This window comes from Centropristis striata, chromosome 20, assembly GCF_030273125.1.
Source record: "Centropristis striata isolate RG_2023a ecotype Rhode Island chromosome 20, C.striata_1.0, whole genome shotgun sequence".
NCBI lineage: Eukaryota > Metazoa > Chordata > Actinopteri > Perciformes > Serranidae > Centropristis > Centropristis striata.
In genome coordinates this window covers 31,955,910-31,976,047 of record NC_081536.1, presented here as the reverse complement: position 1 = coordinate 31,976,047, position 20,138 = coordinate 31,955,910, and the positions used below count along the sequence as shown (strand labels likewise).

Sequence of the window (20,138 nt, the reverse complement as noted above, 5' to 3'; positions counted from 1 at the left end):
AACTGTTACATTTATACTGTGAAATAATCAAAATGCTTAAAACACAGAGAAATACAAACAGCCATATTTAGAAACTGTACTTTTAAATGAGCTTACAGGACTTTTGTGAGGTTGTGTGTCTCATTCCCTGGCTGCAATGATGGTGCACAAATACAGAGCGCGTGGGAGAAGTTTGCCTTCAGGCCTTTCTGCTAGATAAAAGTAGTAGCAGTAGTGGTGGTAGTAGTCGTAGTGGTATAAAGAGTGACAAAGGTCAAGCACAAGAGGCTGGGGTTTGTGCCCCAAAAAACCTTTTTTAGACTGTGTTTCTCCTGGTTGCTTAATTTTAGGCAATAAAACGATGTGGCTAGGCAACAAAAGTTATTGGTTACTCATCCGAAAAGATCATGGTCTGGTCTAAAATAGACCCTTTAACAACATTCAGTGCGCTTACATGCACAGTTTAGTCGAGCTATGCTTAAAAATCGATCTTGGCATCTAATAGGACTTCTGTCCTTGTCTCATTTTACATGCAACTGAGAAAATCCAATAACTGACGGCGAATGTGACCGGCGAATGTGACCAGCTAATGTGACCAGCTAATGTGCGACTGGCTAATGCGACCGGCTAATGCGACCGGCTAATGTGTGACCGGCTAATGCGAGACCGGCTAATGTGCGACTGGCTAATGCGACCGGCTAATGCGAGACCGGCTAATGTGCGACTGGCTAATGCGACCGGCTAATGTGCGACTGGCTAATGCTAAACTGGCTAATGCGACCGGCTAATGTGCGACTGGCTAATGCGAGACTGGCTGATGTGCGACCGGCTAATGAGACACCGGCTAACGCGACCGGCTAATGTGTGACCGGCTAATGAGATCGGCTAATGACAGACCGGCTAATGACAGACCGGCTAATGTGCGACCGGCTAATGTGACTGGCTTTCTTGGATGTTTTTGTTGCAGGGTCATACTCCTAATCAGAGTTGGAGAACTCCAACATTAATCAGACTAGCACGTTTACATGCACTTCAGTTGTCCAGTTATAGTCAGATTAATAATAATTTGTTTTTTTCAAGTGTCATGTGAACGTACTGAGTGTTGCAAAGGCTTTTTTTTAAGACAAAGTGACTGATTAATTGACTAAAATATTAAATCTATAAATGTTGTGCTCCCTCTCAGAGCGGCTCTTCGATGCTCTGGGTGACGTGTTCCCCAGCGTACAGGCCGTGGTGCAGCGTGTCTCTCTGGGCTGCAGCCCACGACATCTGCTGGCTGTTGAAGCGGGCGGCCCAGTGGCCCTGAGGGTCCACAGTCACCACCCCACCAAGACCCTTCACTCTGGTCTTCATGTGGGCCAGAGCTAAATCACTGGCAGCCTCCACCGACTGACCTGAGGAGACAAAATGAGGTTAGAAATCGATTAGAAAGAAGACACACAAATCACCTTCCTCTGAGTGGAGACAGCTACACTTTAATAAACACTTTGATGAATGACACAAAAATGTGAAATACTTGCAGGTGAATATTTGGCATCAAAGCTACTCATGCCAGCAGTAATGCTAATTTGCAAGATATTTGACTCTTCAACAAATGCTAATATTCTCCAGCATATTCATGCAGGCAGAGGACTCGCTTCCAGGGAGACAATATATATGTTATATTTATATTATATATTGTTATGAGAGACCGGCTAATGCGACTGGCTAATGTGAGACCAGCTAATGTGAGACCAGCTAATGTGAGACCGGCTAATGTGAGACTGGCTAATGTGACCGGCTAATGTGAGACCAGCTAATGTGACCGGCTAATGTGAGACCAGCTAATGTGACCGGCTAATGTGCGACCGGCTAATGTGAGACTGGCTAATGTGACCGGCTAATGTGAAAACCGGCTAATGTGTGGCAGCTAATGTGACCGGCTAATGTGAGACCGGCTAATGAGAGACCGGCTAATGTGCGATCGGCTAATGTGACCGGCTAATGAGAGACCAGCTAATGTGTGACAGGCTAATGTGACCGGCTAATGTGAGACCGGCTAATGTGACCGGCTAATGTGTGACCGGCTAATGTGAGACCGGCTAATGTGACCGGCTAATGTGAGACCGGCTAATGAGAGACCGGCTAATGTGAGATCGGCTAATGTGACCGGCTAATGTGAGACCGGCTAATGAGAGACCGGCTAATGTGAGATCGGCTAATGTGACCGGCTAATGTGACCGGCTAATGTGAGACCGGCTAATGTGACCGGCTAATGTGAGACCGGCTAATGAGAGACCGGCTAATGTGAGATCGGCTAATGTGAGACCGGCTAATGAGAGACCGGCTAATGTGAGACCGGCTAATGTGACCGGCTAATGTGAGACCGGCTAATGAGAGACCGGCTAATGTGTGACCGGCTAATGTGAGACCGGCTAATGAGAGACCGGCTAATGTGAGACCGGCTAATGTGACCGGCTAATGAGACCGGCTAATGTGTGACCGGCTAATGAGAGACCGGCTAATGTGAGACCAGCTAATGTGTGGCGGCTAATGTGACCGGCTAATGTGAGACCGGCTAATGAGACCGGCTAATGGGTGACCGGCTAATGTGAGACCGGCTAATGTGTGGCGGCTAATAGGTGACCGGCTAATGTGAGACCGGCTAATGTGAGACCAGCTAATGTGACCGGCTAATGTGACCGGCTAATGAGAGACCGGCATTTTTTGTATTTTTTGTCATTTTTGCATCTAATTTTTGTCATTTTTACATCTATTTAGGTCAATTTGTGTCTATTTTGATAAATTTGTGTCCTTTTTTGGTCATTTTTACATCGACAGTCATGGAAACATTCTTGAAAACTCCAAAATCATCATCAAGAAAACCAGTGAAAAATGTCTAGATATCAGCTCTTATCAGCTTGTTTTGTTGTGTGTGTGTGTGTGTGTTACCTTGCTCCATGTGGAACAGGACCAGTCTGGCCAGTATAACCTTCATGATGGCTTCTCCGTGGCCGGTGGTCGACACTGCTCCCACCTGGTTGTCAGCATAACCTCCACATCCTGTCAATCAGTCACAATGTGACAAAAGAAAAATCTACATTTAGTTTTAAATCCACTGGTGTTTTTTAGGTAATTTACTAGTACTAAAGTACTAAAACCACACTGTGAAATTACTCCAGTATCTAAATATTTAAAAATATATCTATATTTTTTTTTAATATGGATATATCGCCCAGCCCTAATTTTATCTACTTAATATACTGTTATGAGGGAAAAAAGTCTAATCACTTTAAATTGATCTTATTTTTTATGTTAAATCTCGACCTGAAAAATAACTAAAGCTGTCAAATGAATGTAGTGGAGTAAAAAGTACAATATTTGCCTGAAAATGTAGTGAAGTAGAAGAATAAAGTTACATAAATTATAATAACTATGAACAAGTACCACAAAATTGTACTTGAGTAAATGTACTTGGTTATTTTACACCACTGATTTAAACTAAACTAAATAAAGTCACATTTTTCAACAGTTTTATGACTATATTAACTGTTCTTTGCACATGATGCCAGCAGTTGGTATGAGGATGCAGTTACACATCTTTACCACTAGATGGGAGAATAACGCTTTAGCTGCTTCTCTCTTCAAACACAAACTTTAGCAAACACTGACACTATGGAGCTAGATAAGGGTCAAAAGTTTTGTACTTGAAAACATAAAATCTGAAACTGAAATATCAAGTTTTGATCTTGAATTTTGAAAAATGTACCAACGTATTCAAAATAAAAATAAGTGTAGACTTTTTCGGGTTAAATCCAATTATTTAATTTAGAATAAATGATTTATTTTCATTTTTTTTACTTTCATATGTTTCTTTCAGTTGCTTGAAAAAAACGATTTTTTTTTTAACTGTAAAAACTAAGATCTGAATCTCAAAAGATAAAACATGCAACTGAAAGAAACATATCAAAGTGAAAAATGAAAAAAACAAACATTTGAAATAATAAAATAATTTCAAGAATTACCAGAGTTGATCATAATTGTACTTAACCTGAAAAAAACCCCAACATATTAAAAATTAAAAGTAAGTGTACACTTTTTTTTCAGGTTAAATACAATTATGATGAACTCAAAATGACCCAAAAAATGACTGAAAAAACACTAAATTACTTAAAAAAGACACAAAATGACCCAAAAAATACATAAAATTACTAAAAAAGACACAAAAGTACTAGAAAAAGACGCAAAATTACTAAAAAAAAGACACAAAAGTATTAGAAAAAGACGCAAAATTACAAAAAAGACACAAAATTAATAAAAGACACAAAATTATTTAAAGAAGACACAAAATCATTAAAGAAAGACACAAAATGACCGAAAAAAGACACAAAATGACAGAAAAAAACGAAATTACTTAAAAAAGACACAAAATGACCAAAAAAAGACACAAAATTACCAAAAAAGACATAACATTATTTAAAAAAGACACAAAATTATTTTAAAAAAGACACAAAATTACCAAAAAAGACACAACATTATTAAAAAAGACACAAAATTACAAAGACATACACAAAATTACCAAAAAAGTAATCAAAGGGACCTTCCACACCCAACACGGTAAAGTGCCATTCATATAAAAGTCACATTAAAGTTTCATATCAAGGTGGGGGCCACAAAATATCGTCACGAGGGCCGCAATTGGCCTGCGGGCCGCGAGTTTGAGACCCATGTTTTAAATGTTTCATACTGACGTTACTGTACAATGCAGCAGATATTATAGAAGAGAAGCAGCCGTTAATTTCTACTTCACAGGTTGAGACATGAATGAATAGTTGTGGGACATTAACTGACTAACAGCTAGTTAAATCCAGACATCTGACTCATGAGAGTCTAATCACTTATTTACTGATAGTGACAGATTAAAAAGGCCTGAAGCAGCCACAGTTCACTTACTAAACCTCATTTAACCCTTTGGCGTTTGGAGCTATATTGATGGGTTTTGACTATTTTTCATTCTGCCTCTATAAACGACTTAAAAAATGTTTATCATTCCATGCTGGTATCATTTGTTTTCAGAACAACCTCACCTGATTATTATTTTTGTCATTTTGACTTTCTGGATCAACATTTTTAACACAAAAAAACATACAATACAAAAAACACAGAAACCACAAAAAATACACAAAAAATGAAAAAAAAAAAAAACGAAAAAAAAAACCACACGTAAAAACACAGGATTACACACACACACAAAAAATACAAAAACCACACACACAAAAACATAAATCACACAAAAAAATAATGACATAAAACACACATAAAAACACAAAACAAATACACAAAAATCCCCCCCAAAAAACAGAAAAACTAAAAAATACAAAAAAACACAGAAAAACTAAAAAATACAAAAAAACAGAAAAACAGAAAAAATACACAAAATGACAAAAAACTGAAAAATACACCAAAAATTTAAAAAACACAAAAAGAAATAGAAATAGAAAACACAAAAAACACAGAAAAAACACAAAAAAACCACACACAAAAATACAAAAAATGCATAAAAACACAAAAAAATTACAAAAAAATTACAAAACAACATAAAAAAACACATGAAAACACACAAAAAACAGTAAACACAAAAGACTGCATTAAAAATGCTGAATGCACACTGCAAAATTCAATAAAATCTGCAAAAACTTCAGTAATATCATGTTACACTTGGTCGAGGTGGTTTTTAGCTTTGCTGAAAAATAGTTGATGTGCTAAATGAGACATGGAAACTTGTAGAAAAGCCAAAACTTTAGAGCTGAGCTGACAGCAGGGAAACATGCTGCTTCGTATTGACGATGCAACGTCATGAGGCTTCATGTTCTGGTGCTTTCGTCGACTCCAGAGGGTTAAAACAACTCATCTCCTCAAACAACACTTTAGATTCTAGCATATTACTCATGTAGCATCAGGTTATTAATATGAGCCGATTAGTGCCGTGGCTCTCACATAATGACAAAAACAAAATTATTGTCCAGCAGTAAACCTCACTGGAAGATCTTTTTTTTTATTAGTATGAAGTAATTATTAATTAATAATACTCTCGATTCAGTGCAACATGTAAAGGTCCCACACTATAAAAAGGTGACAATTCTATGTCTTATATTAGTAGAAAAGTTGTGTTAATTGTTGAATATAGGTGTGTCTAAAAACCAGATAAAACAGTAAATTACCTTGACAAGATTTCTTAAATTAAGATTATTAAATCTAGAAATCAGCATGTTGAACGCTTAAAATAAGAAATTAACTCTTAAAACAAGATCAATTAAAGCTGCCAGCAGCGATGAACTGGCCCGAGCAGAGTGACCTGATGATTATTTGTTTCTTACCAAGATAAAAAACAACAACTTCAGATTTAGAAGTGATAGATCATTTATCTTGTTTTAAGAGTTAATTTCTTATTTTAAGAAAAATGACCAAAAAAGACACAAAATGACTGAAAAAACACTAAATTACTTTAAAAAGACACAAAATGACTAAAAAAAGACACAGAATTACCAAAAAACACACAAAATTATTTTAAAAAAGACACAAAACTATTTTAAAAAAGACACAAAATGACAGAAAAAAACTAAATTACTTAACAAAGAAACAAAATGACCAAAAAAAGACACAGAATTACCAAAAAAGACACAAAATTATTTTTAAAAAAGACAAAATGACACAAAAAATACACAAATTCACACAAAAAAGACACAAAGTTACCAGAAAAAGACACAAAATTACCAGAAAAAGACACAAAATTAGTTCAACATGCTTATTTCTGGATTTAATAATCTTAATTTCAGAAATCTTGTCAAGGTAAATTATCTGTCCATGCAGCAAGATCATTTCCCTCAGATTTAGTGTTTTTATCTGGTTTTTAGACCAAACACCTTTTTTGCAGTTTACAGAGAGCACAGATTGCATTTTGGAGAAGTTAACCTTCAGGCTTTTCTGTGAGAAAAAAGTAGTAGCAGTGGTGGTAATAGTCGTAAACTATGTGGTTAGGTTTAGGCAACAAGAGTTATTGGTTACGCTTCCAAAAAGATCACAGTTTGTGTTAAAATAGACCCTTTAACCCTTTATCAGGCAAAGAACTATATTTGGTAACTTCAGGTGATATTTCGAGAAAAAAGTTGCAAATTTACTAGATTAAAGTGGCAAATCTACAAGAAAAAAAGTTGCAGATTTAAGAGATTTAAAGTGGCAAATCTTTTCTCTGAAAAAAAATTGGGGAAAAAGCAACTTTTTTCCCCCCAGATTCACCACTTTAAATCTCATAAATCTGCGCATTTTTTTCTCGTAGTTTTGCCACTTTAATCTCGTAAACTTTTTTCTCAAAATATTATTTTCATATGGGTTTTTTTACACATTCTGACAGTATGTAATATCCTCCAATATTCTCTAGTGTTGAAATTTGGAATTTGCAAGTATTTCAATGAGTGCCCTATTAAGGGTTAAAGTGGTGAATCTGGGAGAAAAAGTTGCTTTTTTCCCACTTTTTTCTCGTAAATCTGCAACTTTTTTTCTTGTAGATTTGCCACTTTAATGTAGTAAATTTGCAACTTTTTTCTCAAAATATTACCTGAAGTTACCAAATATAGTTCTGTGCCTGATAAGGGGTTAACAACATGAACCGCCTGTTGCAAAGGTTTTTGGTGTGAGTTAATTCTAACTAACATCATGTTCATGAAATGGTCTGTATTGTCAGTTTGAATCCCTTCTGATTCAAAAAGGAACATGCATTTAAAAAATCAAAACTTGCACAATGCAACACGGGTCAGCATTGTTGCACAGCGTGCTGTTAGCAAACAGAGATCTCTTAATCAAGAGGGTTTTGTTTACTAATTAACCACGCGTGTCGAGGTTAAGATGGTCGAAGGTCGACTCGAATCCTGGAGACACAATGAGTCAATCTTTAAAACAGACTTTCTGTTGTGTCTGTCAGATTATAGAGTAACTGGTCTGTCTCTCTTATATATAAAGTCTGGTGGACTTGGCCCGACTAAGTAGTGAAGTTGCAACATTGTTCCATTTTTCATTTTTTTATTTATTGTTTTTTACACTTAAAAAACATACAATGATAAAGAAAAAATGACTGATGTTGATTCCCACATTTCCGCCAAACTTCAACCCAGAATGCTCTGTGTTTCAGTTCTCGTCCTTTCTTTGGTTCAGACTGCGTTGGAACCGAACTTGGAAGCGAACAGAGAAGCCCAGTTTTTAGTGAACCAGAGTTTGCTTGAGCGTTCACACCGGCAAAAACCAAACTGACTGTCTGACAAAACACACCAGAGTTGATTTTAGGCAGACCAAACAGCTCAGGTGTGAATTCCCCCTTAGAATTAGAATTCCAGCCTATAACCGTGTTTCCTTTAGGGCATTTTGTGTCTTTTTAGTGTCATTTTGTGTCTTTTTAAAAATAATAATTTTGTGTCTTTTTTGGTAATTATGTGGGGTTTTTTTTGTAATTTAGTGTATTTTCAGTCATTTTGTGTCTTTTTTTGGTATTTTTGTGCCTTTTTTTCTGTCATTTTGTGTCTTTTTTTGGTCACTTTGATACTGCCTCCAGCGCCCCCAGGTAATTTGAGTTTGAGACCCCTACTTTAGTGGGGAGAGTGGCCACTGGGAGGCCACGCCCTCTCAAAAGTCCGATCACTCTGCGTGTCTCCGTTACAAAAAGGCCCCCAGAGGGATTTAGAGACTCTAGAGGTGACGTTTGGTTTTCACATACGCGACGGATTAAACACTGGAGACACAACTGTGGCCGCCGTCGCTAACTGTGCACAAAGTCAGCAGCTGATCATAAACAAAGCAGCATGGCTAATTATGCACAGCATCTCCGCTGATCATAAACATAGTGATCTTGAAATAACCGGCATCACTAACTGTGCACAGAGTGTCCGGTGCTTGTTGTTAACAAACAGAGATCGCTAAGTGAACACCTCCTGCAGCAGCAGCACATACACACTGTACTGCTACAGAGCTAACTGTTAGCCTGTTAGCACATACACACTGGACTGCTACAGAGCTAACTGTTAGCCTGTTAGCACATACGCACTGTACTGCTACAGAGCTAACTGTTAGCCTGTTAGCACATACACACTGTACTGCTACAGAGCTATCTGTTAGCCTGTTAGCACATACACACTGTACGGCTACAGAGCTAACTGTTAGCCTGTTAGCACATACACACTGTACGGCTACAGAGCTAACTGTTAGCCTGTTAGCACATACACACTGTACTGCTACAGAGCTAACTGTTAGCCTATTAGCAATTTGCAGACTGGACGCTAAGGGGTTAACATCCCCTCTGGCTCTGCATCTGGGAGAGACTGCTGCAGGAGGACTGTGCCGCTTCGACTCATTCTTACTCTTCTTAACTAGCAGGGCTGGAGGCTCTTCTTAACGAGCCGCCGGCCCCCGCAGCTCATTATGATGAGCTGCTAACCTCGCTAGTTAAGAAGAGTAAGACTGGAGACAAATCGCTGGATTTGGCTCCAGTCGCTTTCTTGAAAAATAGTCGCTAAGGGGGGCTGAAAAGTCCTAAATATAGCAACAAAGTCGCTGAGTTGGCAACACTGTTTTGCCGGCTTTTACAAATGGCGCGTGTTGTTATGATAGGTTAGGATATGTCACATCCTGCTTAGCGTTCTATCCAATCAGCAAACAGGCTTTTTTCAGGGGAGAAGAAAGACCCTGCTCTTCTACAGGGACTAAAAAAGTCCCAACAAAAATTGTCTCTGGACGGCTCATATTCAAATTAGGGGCATTTCGGCGAGTGCGACCCACCTCATTCCAGGTATGGGGCTGTGAGGACTCACCTATGCAGGCGGTGTCGCCCACCCGTCCCTCCATCTTGTTCAGGATTCCACCAGTGGAGGTTGCACAGGCTACGTTGCCCTCACTATCAACTGCCACCGCGCCGACCGTGCCCATCTTCCCCCTGCAGAGCAAAACTATAAGGTCAACCACTGAACATCACTCAACCTTCTTGATCGGGAGAAGGGTGGGGGGGACAGAGGGTCTGCAGGGGGAGAACCTGAAAATTAATTAGATGTACAGTCATGGCAAAAAACTATTTCTTCAATTTCTTGTTCATTTTAATGCCTGGTACAACTAAAGGTACATTTGTTTGGACAAATATAATGATAACAAGAAAAATAACTCATAAGAGTTTAATTTAAGAGCGGATATCTAGACATTTTCTCTGTTTTTCTTGAAAATGATTTTAGGTATTATCAAGAAAACCATGGAAAGTGTCTAGATATCAGCTCTTAAATCTCTTTCCATATTTCAATTCCAATGTTTAATATTCTCTAGATTAAAAATTTATGGAAAAGGATGTACTTATTATGCTCTAATTCCTCCCATTCAAATAAATCTTTACTTTGCGACTTCAGGAGGTTCTGAAATATGAAGAGAAGGGTAGAGAAGGGAAGTTGTGTATTTAGTTTTGTCCAGGAGAATCTGTGAGGGCTTTTTTCATTCAGCTAATAATACTTCCTCCCATCCTCTAAACCAAAACATTTAAAAACCTGCCATCATTGAGGAGGTTCCAGTCGCTCAAATGTGTCTCTGAGGAGACGAGGAGGCTTCAAGAGGAGTTTGAGTGAGGAACCCCAGGTGAATCCTTTCAGGAGTTGTTTTGTTTTTTTACTGGACGCCAACATCCCTTCAGTCACAATCTGTTTAGTCAGTTCGTTTACATGCACAGTTTAATCGAACTACTGCCGATTTCGGCGTCTAATAGGACTTCTGTCCTGGTCCCAGTTTACAAGCAACTGAGAAAATTAAATAACTGACGGGAACGTGTCCTCCTCCTCAACACTGGGTGGCGATATGCGTAATTTCCGCGGGTTAATATGCCGCCCTTTCCAGTTGACCTCAGTTTGACAATTTGTGCCGCCGCTACTGACCAGCTAACGCGACCAGCTAATGTGTGACCGGCTAACGTAACCGGCTAACGTGTGACCGTCTAATGTGTGACTGGCTAACATGCGACCAGCTAATGTGTGACCGGCTAACGTGCGACTGGCTAATGTGCGACCGGCTAATGTGACCGGCTAACATAACAGGCTAATGTGTGACCAGCTAATGTGTGACTGGCTAACGTAACTGGCTAACGTGTGACCGGCTAACATGCGACCGGCTAATGTGTGACCGGCTAATGTGTGACCGGCTAACATAACCACCTAATGCGTGACTGGCTAACGTAACCGGCTAATGTGTGACCGGCTAATGTGCGACCGGCTCACGCGACCTGCTCACGCAACTGGCTAACGCAACCGGCTAACGCAACCGGCTAACGTGCGACCGGCTAATGCGACCAGCTAACATAACCGGCTAATTTGAACGGCTAACGCGACCGGCTTTCTTGAATGTTTTTCTTCCGGGGTCGTACTCCAGCGCAGGGGGTGGAGCACGCGTTGTCTTGTCATTCATGCCGGCGAAAAATCCTACTCCGATCGCATTATCTGGGAGTCATAATTGGAGTTGGAGAACTCCAACATCAGTCGGACTAACATGTTTACATGCACTTCATAGTCAAAATAAGGCAATAATTTGTTTTTTTTCAAGTGTCATGTAAACAAACTGATGAGTCAGCTGATCTGATTGACAGGTTTTGTGTCTCCTCAAAAATGTCACACAGTGTGTATCAGAAGTCAAAAACATGTTTGGATGTGTGTTTGCTGTGTTATGAGTCACTGCTGCCACTCATTTGACACTAGTCCAATTTGAAAACTAGACCATGAACAAAGCTGCTTACAGTAATTAGTACAAGTCTTAACTCACATCTCAGAGTGTTTCCTTTCTACGGAAGAGGATTAGGGCCAGGTAGAGAAAAAAATAAATCATTATTAAGTTTGAGAAAAAAGTCTAAATGATGAGAATAAAGTCGAAATACAATGTCGAGAAAATATGTATATAATATATAATTCAATATATGTCTAAAAATTTCACATAAATTACACAAAAGCAGATTTTCCCCAAAACAATAGTTATTGTCGACTACTACCAAGGATATCTCATTTATTAAAGGGTATTTTAGTACGAGTTCACCCTTAAATATTGTAGTTACTGCTCATTTTATGACATTTATGAAAATCAGGAAAGAAAACCTGTTCCTCTAATGACTTATTGACACAAATCTGAAAAAAAGTTGACTTTATTCTCCATTTCAACTTTTTTCTCAAAATCGTATTTCAACTTTATTCCGCCTTTTTTCTCGAACTGCATAATGAAAAAAAAAAAAAAACCTCCTCCCATTATTTTATGGACCCCAATCCTCTTCTGTAGCTTTCTAATGGATCATATTGGACCGGATCAGTTTTTGGAACCAATGCTGATAAGCTTCTTTTTTTTTTCCTTTAAAAAGTTGTGTCTCACATTTGGCACTCCACAGGGTTGGCTCCGGGTGCCAGGTTCTTTTTCCAGCGCATTATGGAGTACTCAGTGATGAGGGACTCAAGGGGCACCTCAGGGACCCCCATGGACCGGGCGAATTGATTGGCCCCCTCTGCTGTCAGACACACATGACTCGTCTGAAATAGAGAGCAAAGATTAAAAGCTTATTTCCATAGTTAGTTTGTTCTGGTCTAAATCAGTTATTGAGTTTTCCTGATGCGTCTTTTCACACAAAGACAAATCCAATGCATCACTACAAACCACATGATAACATTCACTCTTCTTATTGGTCCTGTCTTATATTCTGGAGGGTTTTTCTGACCATTTTCACCCATAAATTAATGAATAAAATTGCATTATTGAGCACCAAATGTGTGTAGCAAATGGTATCAACCCGAAAAATTGCGGCAACACCTTATGGGACACAGTTGAACATGGACTGGACTTTAGACAGTGCAAACTAATGTTATGACCCTTTATACACCTTAAAAGGTGTCAATAAATAAATAATTACTGTATTAAGTCATTTTCTATTAGATATTTTTGACCAGAACCTGCTATCTCCCCCTAAACATCCACTGCCCACAACAACCAAAAAGGTCTTTGAATGGTAAGAAGTTAAAACACTGCATGCATTGTGTTTTTATTACATTGTTCACAGTGTCCCAGCTTGTTTGGAATAGAGGTTCTATCAGATATCAGTATATGATGACCATTCCCATGCCTTAATACAGGGGTCCCAAACTCAAATTACCTGGGGGCCGCTGGAGGCAGTATCAAAATGACCACAAAAAGACACAAAATGACTAAAAAAAGACACAAAATGACAGAAAAAAATAGAGTACTTAAAAAAGACACAAATTACCAAAAAAAGACACAAAATTACTAAAAAAAGACAAACAATTATTTAAAAAAGACAAACAATTATTTAAAAAAGACACAAAATCACCAAAAAGAGACACAAAATACTAAATTAAATTACTAAATTACTTTAAAAAAAAAAGACACAAAGTGACCAAAAAAATTCACAGAGTTGCCAAAAAAAGACACAAAATGACCAAAAAAATTCACAGAATTACCAAAAAAAGACACAAAATGACCAAAAAAATACACAAAATTACTAAAAAAGACACAAGATTATTTAAAAAAGACACAAAATTACCAAAAAAGACACAAAATTACAGAAAAAAACTAAATTACTTTAAGAAGACAAAAAATGACCAAAAAAATAAACAAAATTACAAAAAAAAAGACACAAAATTATTTTAAAAAGACACAAAATGACCAAAAAAAGACACAACATTATTTTAAAAAAACACAAAATGATTTAAAAAAGACACAAAATTACCAAAAGTAATTAAAGGGACCTTCCACACACAACACGGTAAAGTGCCAATTATATAAAACTCACATTAAACTTTCATATCAAGGTGGGGGCCACAAAATATCGTCACGAGGGCTGCGAGTTTGAGAACCATGCCTTAATATGTCTCATAAATTGTTGCAGCAATCTTTGGATTAATACAGTTTATGAAAAAAAGCACCCCCATCCATAATATCACATTCATAAAACCAAGACCAGTGTTCTGGCCCGGAGCACATCTAAATGTCCGTACCTGCTCCATCACCAGTCTGGCCAGCTGGATGGGGTTGGCGATGTTGCGTACAGCAGACACTGCACCACTAGCCAGAGTTTTACCATCCATCACTATGGCATCCATCTCCACCTCTCCTTTGATATTCAGCACTGAGCCACACCCTGAAAAAACATGATGGGAGAAATTAATTAAATGGAGGTTTGCATCTGGGCTGCTAGTTGATTAGTACTTTTTTAGTATATATATATATATAGAGTGAGTAAAATATGGAATGATATTTACCACTTGATATCCGTCAAGAAAAAAGCAAAATATCCTTCAAAAAGAAATTAAAGATGTACTTTGTCAGTGGTTAATGTCAGGTGTTGGGCTTATTATATTTTTGGGGGGTTTTATTTAAAAAAAATGTGTTTATTTTGGTTGAAAGGACGCTACTCTTTATAGAAGCGATGTTTGCCTGGATTCATGATGTCCAGGATTACAATCAATGATACTGGTTAAAGCTGTATTGTTTTTTTTGTTTTTTGTATTTTATTTGTTTTCCGATCAAATGCATTTGACCAATTATTCCTAAACATTTAATCCAAATGGCTATAATTCAATGGTTTGATTCTACAAACTGTCTTTTTAATTTGGGCTGCATTTTGTAATGAACTTTTGTGCTGCACTTTTCTAATATATTTTGGAATGTATTTTTACTGTTTAACTGCCACAGCACAAGCTAAGGGGGATCCTTTAATAAAACATAAAACATAAAACATATTAAGGCAGCTTTCACAACCCAAGTCTGTTTGGTTCGTCTGAATCAGAGTGAAATTCATACATTTGGTTCATTTTGTATTTAGTCTGGTTTGTTGAACACTTAAAAAATAAATTAGCTCCTCCCCTCTGGGCGTAGGTTTACAATCCCTAGGTGTAGAAAAAAAAAGACACAAAAACAGTTTTGTCCCTTTAATTACACTGAGGAACAAGTCATAGCTATGCTTTGCACAGGTGTTTATTTATTGTTGCTTTTATGTATGTATGTCATGTAACAGTTGATAGAAATTGAAGAACTTTTATTTTGAAGAGGTGACTTTTATTTTGGTGACTCTCCGGTCTCCTTATGGTTAGAGGAGTCCTGTTTTGTTATCCGGTAGAGCAACAATCCTCATCCTTCTTTATTCTTGTGGCATTGCCAGTGAGTATGTTTATTTGTATTTGTATATTTGTTTAGGAGGATTTAACATGTTTTAAGGTATATTTGACTCATGCAAATGGTTAATATTGTCTGTATTATTTGTTTATTTTCAGTTTTACCTTTTCTTCATTAAAATCCTGCCAAGTACTTCAAACAGCCTGATCATTGGAGGAGATTTTTGGAGAAATGAGTTTAGCTTGATGAGAACAGTACAATGTATTTACTGTTTCTATACATTTTAACCTTTATCTATGTTTTTACAACCTCAACAAGTTTAATTTCATTTGCTGTTTTATTTTGTTTTTGTTTTTATTTCTTCTTTTTTTGCTATTCGTATTTTAGTTCACATCAATATCTAAGTATAGTCTGGACCTGTAAGAACTTTTAATTTTTAATTTAATTTAATTTTTATTTAATTTACCATTTCTTAACTCCCACTGTCTTAAGTTGAATGATGTGTGATATGTGCCTCTTTTGTGTGTGTGTGTGTGTATGTGTGTGTGTGAGGACTCTATACTGCAAACAAAATCTACCTCTGGGTACAAATAAAGTAACTTGAACTAGAACTCTTAAAACAAGATAAATCATGTTGTATTATAATGAACACTTCTGAATCTAAAGTTTTTTTTATCTTGGTAAGAAACAAATAATCATCAGGTCACTCTGCTCGGGCCAGTTCATCACTGCTGGCAGCTTTAATTTATCTTGTTTTAAGAGTTAATTTCTTATTTTAAGCGTTCAACGTGCTGATTTCTAGATTTAATAATCTTAATTTAAGAAATCTTGTCAAGTGAAATTATCTGTCTATGCAGCAAGATCATTTCCCTCAGATTTACTGTTTTTAACTTCAGACTAAACACCTTTGTTGCAGTGCATCATGTGTGTCTGGACGTTACCTGCATTGAAGCGGGGGTTGTTCTCCATCTGGACCACCGCCTCCACCACAGCGTCCATGCTGCTGCCCCCTCCCCGCAGCACGGCGTAGCCCGCCCGGGCTGCGGAGCACGTCCCCGAGACGGACGTCTCCACCCTCTCCTTCGGGATATGTCCCGCCCCCCCATGGACCACAACCACTGGAAACATGTCAATCACCTGAGGAGGAACTGTGGAGGGTTGAGATGGAACAACAGGATGTTAAAGACGCTGCATTACTGCCTCTGTTCTGCTTTAAGGCAAGTTTTTCAAATATAGTCTGGTAAATAGGGTTGTCAAAAGTATCGAAACTCAAAAAAAGTATCGATACTAAAACTTTGTATCCGGATACGATACTCATTTTCAAAAGTATCGATACTGAAACGTTGTATCTCGATACAATACTCATTTTTTAAAAGTATCGATACTAAAACGTTGTATCCGATACGATACTCTTTTTCAAAAGTATCGATACTAAAACGTTGTATCTCGATACGATACTCTTTTTCAAAAGTATCGATACTAAAACGTTGTATCCGGATACGATACTCATTTTCAAAAGTACCGATACTAAAACGTTGTATCCGGATACGATACTCATTTTCAAAAGTATCGATACTAAAACGTTGTATCCAGATACAATACTCATTTTCAAAAGTATCGATACTAAAACGTTGTATCCGGATACGATACTCATTTTCAAAAGTATCGATACTGAAACGTTGTATCCCGATACGATACTCATTTTCAAAAGTATCGATACTAAAATGTTGTATCTGGATACGATACTCATTTTCAAAAGTACCAATACTAAAACTTTGTATCCGGATACGATACTCTTTTTCAAAAGTATCGATACTGAAACGTTGTATCTTGATACAATACTCATTTTTTAAAAGTATCGATACTAAAACTTTGTATCCGGATACAATTCTCATTTTCAAAAGTATCGATACTGAAACGTTGTATCTCGATACGATACTCATTTTCAAAAGTATCGATACTAAAACGTTGTATCCGGATACGATACTCATTTTCAAAAGTATCGATACTAAAACTTTGTATCCCGATACGATACTCATTTTCAAAAGTCAATACTTCGGTATCGGTACTTCAAACTTGGCGAAACATCTTAAGGAGCGACACCCTGGAGGGACGTCTGGAATGCCCTGCTTAGCCTGCTGCCCCCGCGACCCGGCCCCGGATAAGCGGAGGAAAATGGATGGATGGACCCTGGCCTTTACAGTGAATTTCGACAGGTTAGTGTCTTTCGTTTCAAACTGACCTATTACTGATGTTATTGTGGCTCGCATTGATGTTGCCCGTGTTATTATTAGCCATTAGCCGCAGCTAGCAATAAAAGGCTGACATCACGTTATAGATTATAAACAATGTAAATAAATAAATCAGGCACGTAGTATGCCCATATTACGTTAATTGACACAGTGTCAGTATACATAAGCATAGAGTTAGTAAGTTTACATAAATGTTGGTGACTGAAAGTGTTATTTTCTCTCTTGAAGTCCCAGAATGAAGCAGAGAAAAGTCGACTCATCAAGCTTGCCTAATATTGTGCACAGCATACAACCTCAAAATATTGTTCTAATTGTTATTGTTTATTGTATTTATTTATTTTTTGCACTACCTCAGACCTGAAGCTTGTTGCCGTTTCTTTTTGTTCAACTGTTTTTCATTATAAATATTCTTATGCTTAGCCTGCTGACCCCGCGACCCGGCCCCGGATAAGTGGAGGAAAATGGATGGATATTTAACCAGTGGTTCTGTTAATTTTTTACATGTTGCATTTTTCTTGTTAATAAAAATATTTCTGAAAAAAATAAATCATCATTAGGTTTGAGAAAAAAGTCGAAATGACGAAAAATATGTCGAAATACAATGTAGAGAAAATACATATATAATACATAATACAATATATGTCTAAAAATGTCATAAAAATTACACAAAAGCTGATTTTTTTAGTTATTGTAGCCTACTACCAAGAATATCTAATTTATTAAGGGGTATTTTAGCACGAGTTCACCCTTCAATATTGTGCTTATTGCTCATTTTATTATTATTATTTATGAAAATCAGGTTGTAGCTTGCAGTAACTGTTCAGATAGAAAACCTGTTCCTCTGATGACTCATTGACACAAATCTGAGAATATCTTTCAAACTTTACCTTTACTTTAACACAGAAAAAGTTGACTTTATTCTAACTTTTTTTCTCAAAATCGTACTTAAACGTTATTCTCGTAATTTCGAGAATAGTTTTTGTAGCAGAAGTCATAGTAAGATAAATAGCAGTAGTAATAGTATTCCTTTTTACTCAATGAACATTGCACTTTTAATACAAGTTTTATTTTATTGAGTTGTGTTTTATTTTGGGAAAAAAACTATGGGCTATTTTTCTCGAACTGCATAATAAAAAAAAAATCCTCATTATTTTTTCTCCTCCCTGGCCCCAAACCTAAACGTTGTAGCGTATTAATGTCATAAACATCTCCAGTCCATATAATAAAAACAAACCTTGACCGCAGATAAACCTGTAAAACTATAAAGTAATTTAAACAGATACTGCTTGATACTTCTTAGACTAAAAACAATGGTGAGAATCGTACATTGCATTAAAAATGAGTCTCAGGTTTAAACCTGTTACGTTAGTTTTCTGCAGGAAGTAAACTGGCAGTTACAGACCTTTAATATGAAAATTTATGATCAAAAGCAGCTTAGTGAGCTGTGTAAAATATGCTGAAATGACGAGACATGTTGATTTATATTATAGTCAACAAACAAGACTGTTACAAACAAGCATAATGGTGTTTACGTAAACAAATAGACCTGTTTACATGCAGCCTCGCGGAAAATTCTAACGCTGTAAGCTGTTGTACTGTCAAGTTATCCAGGTTTTAATTTATGCATACATAAAAGTATGCATGCATGCATTAGTAACGTTATGCAGAAACAGAAAACATACCGTAGAGTCAGCCTGCAACACGACGTGCTCACAGAAATATCACCGGCGAGAAGTCAAGCTGAGAAATAAAAACAAGCAACACAGCGCTTCCGGGAAATTACTATATGGGTCATTCACACTTTCAAAATAAAACACAACTCAATAAAATAAAACTTGTATTAAAAGTGCAATGTTAATTGAGTAAAAAGGAATACTATTACTACTGCTATTTCTCTTAAACTAAATTACTTAAAAAGGACACAAAATTATTTTAAAAAAGACACAAAATTATTTTTAAAAAGACACAAAATTACCAAAAAGGACAGAAAATTACCAAAGACAACAGAAAATTATTTAAAAAAAGACACAAAATTATTTTTAAAAAGACCCAAAATTACCAAAACAAGACACGAAATTACTTTCAAAATAAAACACAACTCATTAAAATAAAACTTGTATTAAAAGTGCAATGTTAATTGAGTAAAAAGGAATACTATTACTACTGCTATTTCTCTTACTATGACTACTGCTACAACAACTACTATGACTAATAATAATACTTTTAATAATAAGGAAAATCTTAAATCATGGTACAGTAAAATGATATTACTTCATTTTCTATATGTATATTCCCAGTTGTAAAATAATTTTAGACTAATAAAATATTATTAGAAATATGTGTAATTTATAATAATGACAATCTGCCTTGTCTTTCATTCATAAGACACAGGCAGTAAAAGTGGAACGTATCCTGCTCCACGTTAACTCTACCGAGTCTTTTTGGGCTGTTTAGTCCATTTTCTGAATCCTTTTCATCCTGCCTGTATTCAACACTTAAACAATGTTTAAATGTATAAATGTTGGTATATATTTTTTTCACCTAAATGACCTGATGATAATTGAAGTTTTATTCTGACTTACTGGATCAACATTTTGAACCAAAAACAAAGAAAAACCAACATAAATGTGATCTTGTGATTGTGTGTGATCCTGTCATCAACTCTGGTTTTTATTATAGTGGGACTCTATTTGATTTGTGTCTTGTGTGTTTAGCGTAACAATTTTTTTATTTTGTTATATATATATTTTTTTTAGT

The 20,138-nt window shown here is 36.7% G+C and overlaps 1 protein-coding gene across 1 annotated transcript; it reads right to left on the bottom strand.

The window, feature by feature from the left end:
- Positions 1-848: 848 nt before the first annotated feature.
- On the bottom strand, positions 849-19,283 carry asrgl1 (asparaginase and isoaspartyl peptidase 1). The gene is made up of 7 exons (XM_059359759.1): positions 19,064-19,283; positions 16,071-16,277; positions 14,013-14,155; positions 12,379-12,533; positions 9,813-9,934; positions 2,911-3,021; positions 849-1,373 (listed from the first exon to the last, which is right to left on the bottom strand). The coding sequence occupies exons 2-7, from the start codon at positions 16,255-16,257 to the stop codon at positions 1,159-1,161; spliced, it is 933 nt and encodes a 310-aa protein (XP_059215742.1). The 5' UTR covers positions 16,258-16,277; positions 19,064-19,283; the 3' UTR covers positions 849-1,158.
- Positions 19,284-20,138: the final 855 nt, after the last annotated feature.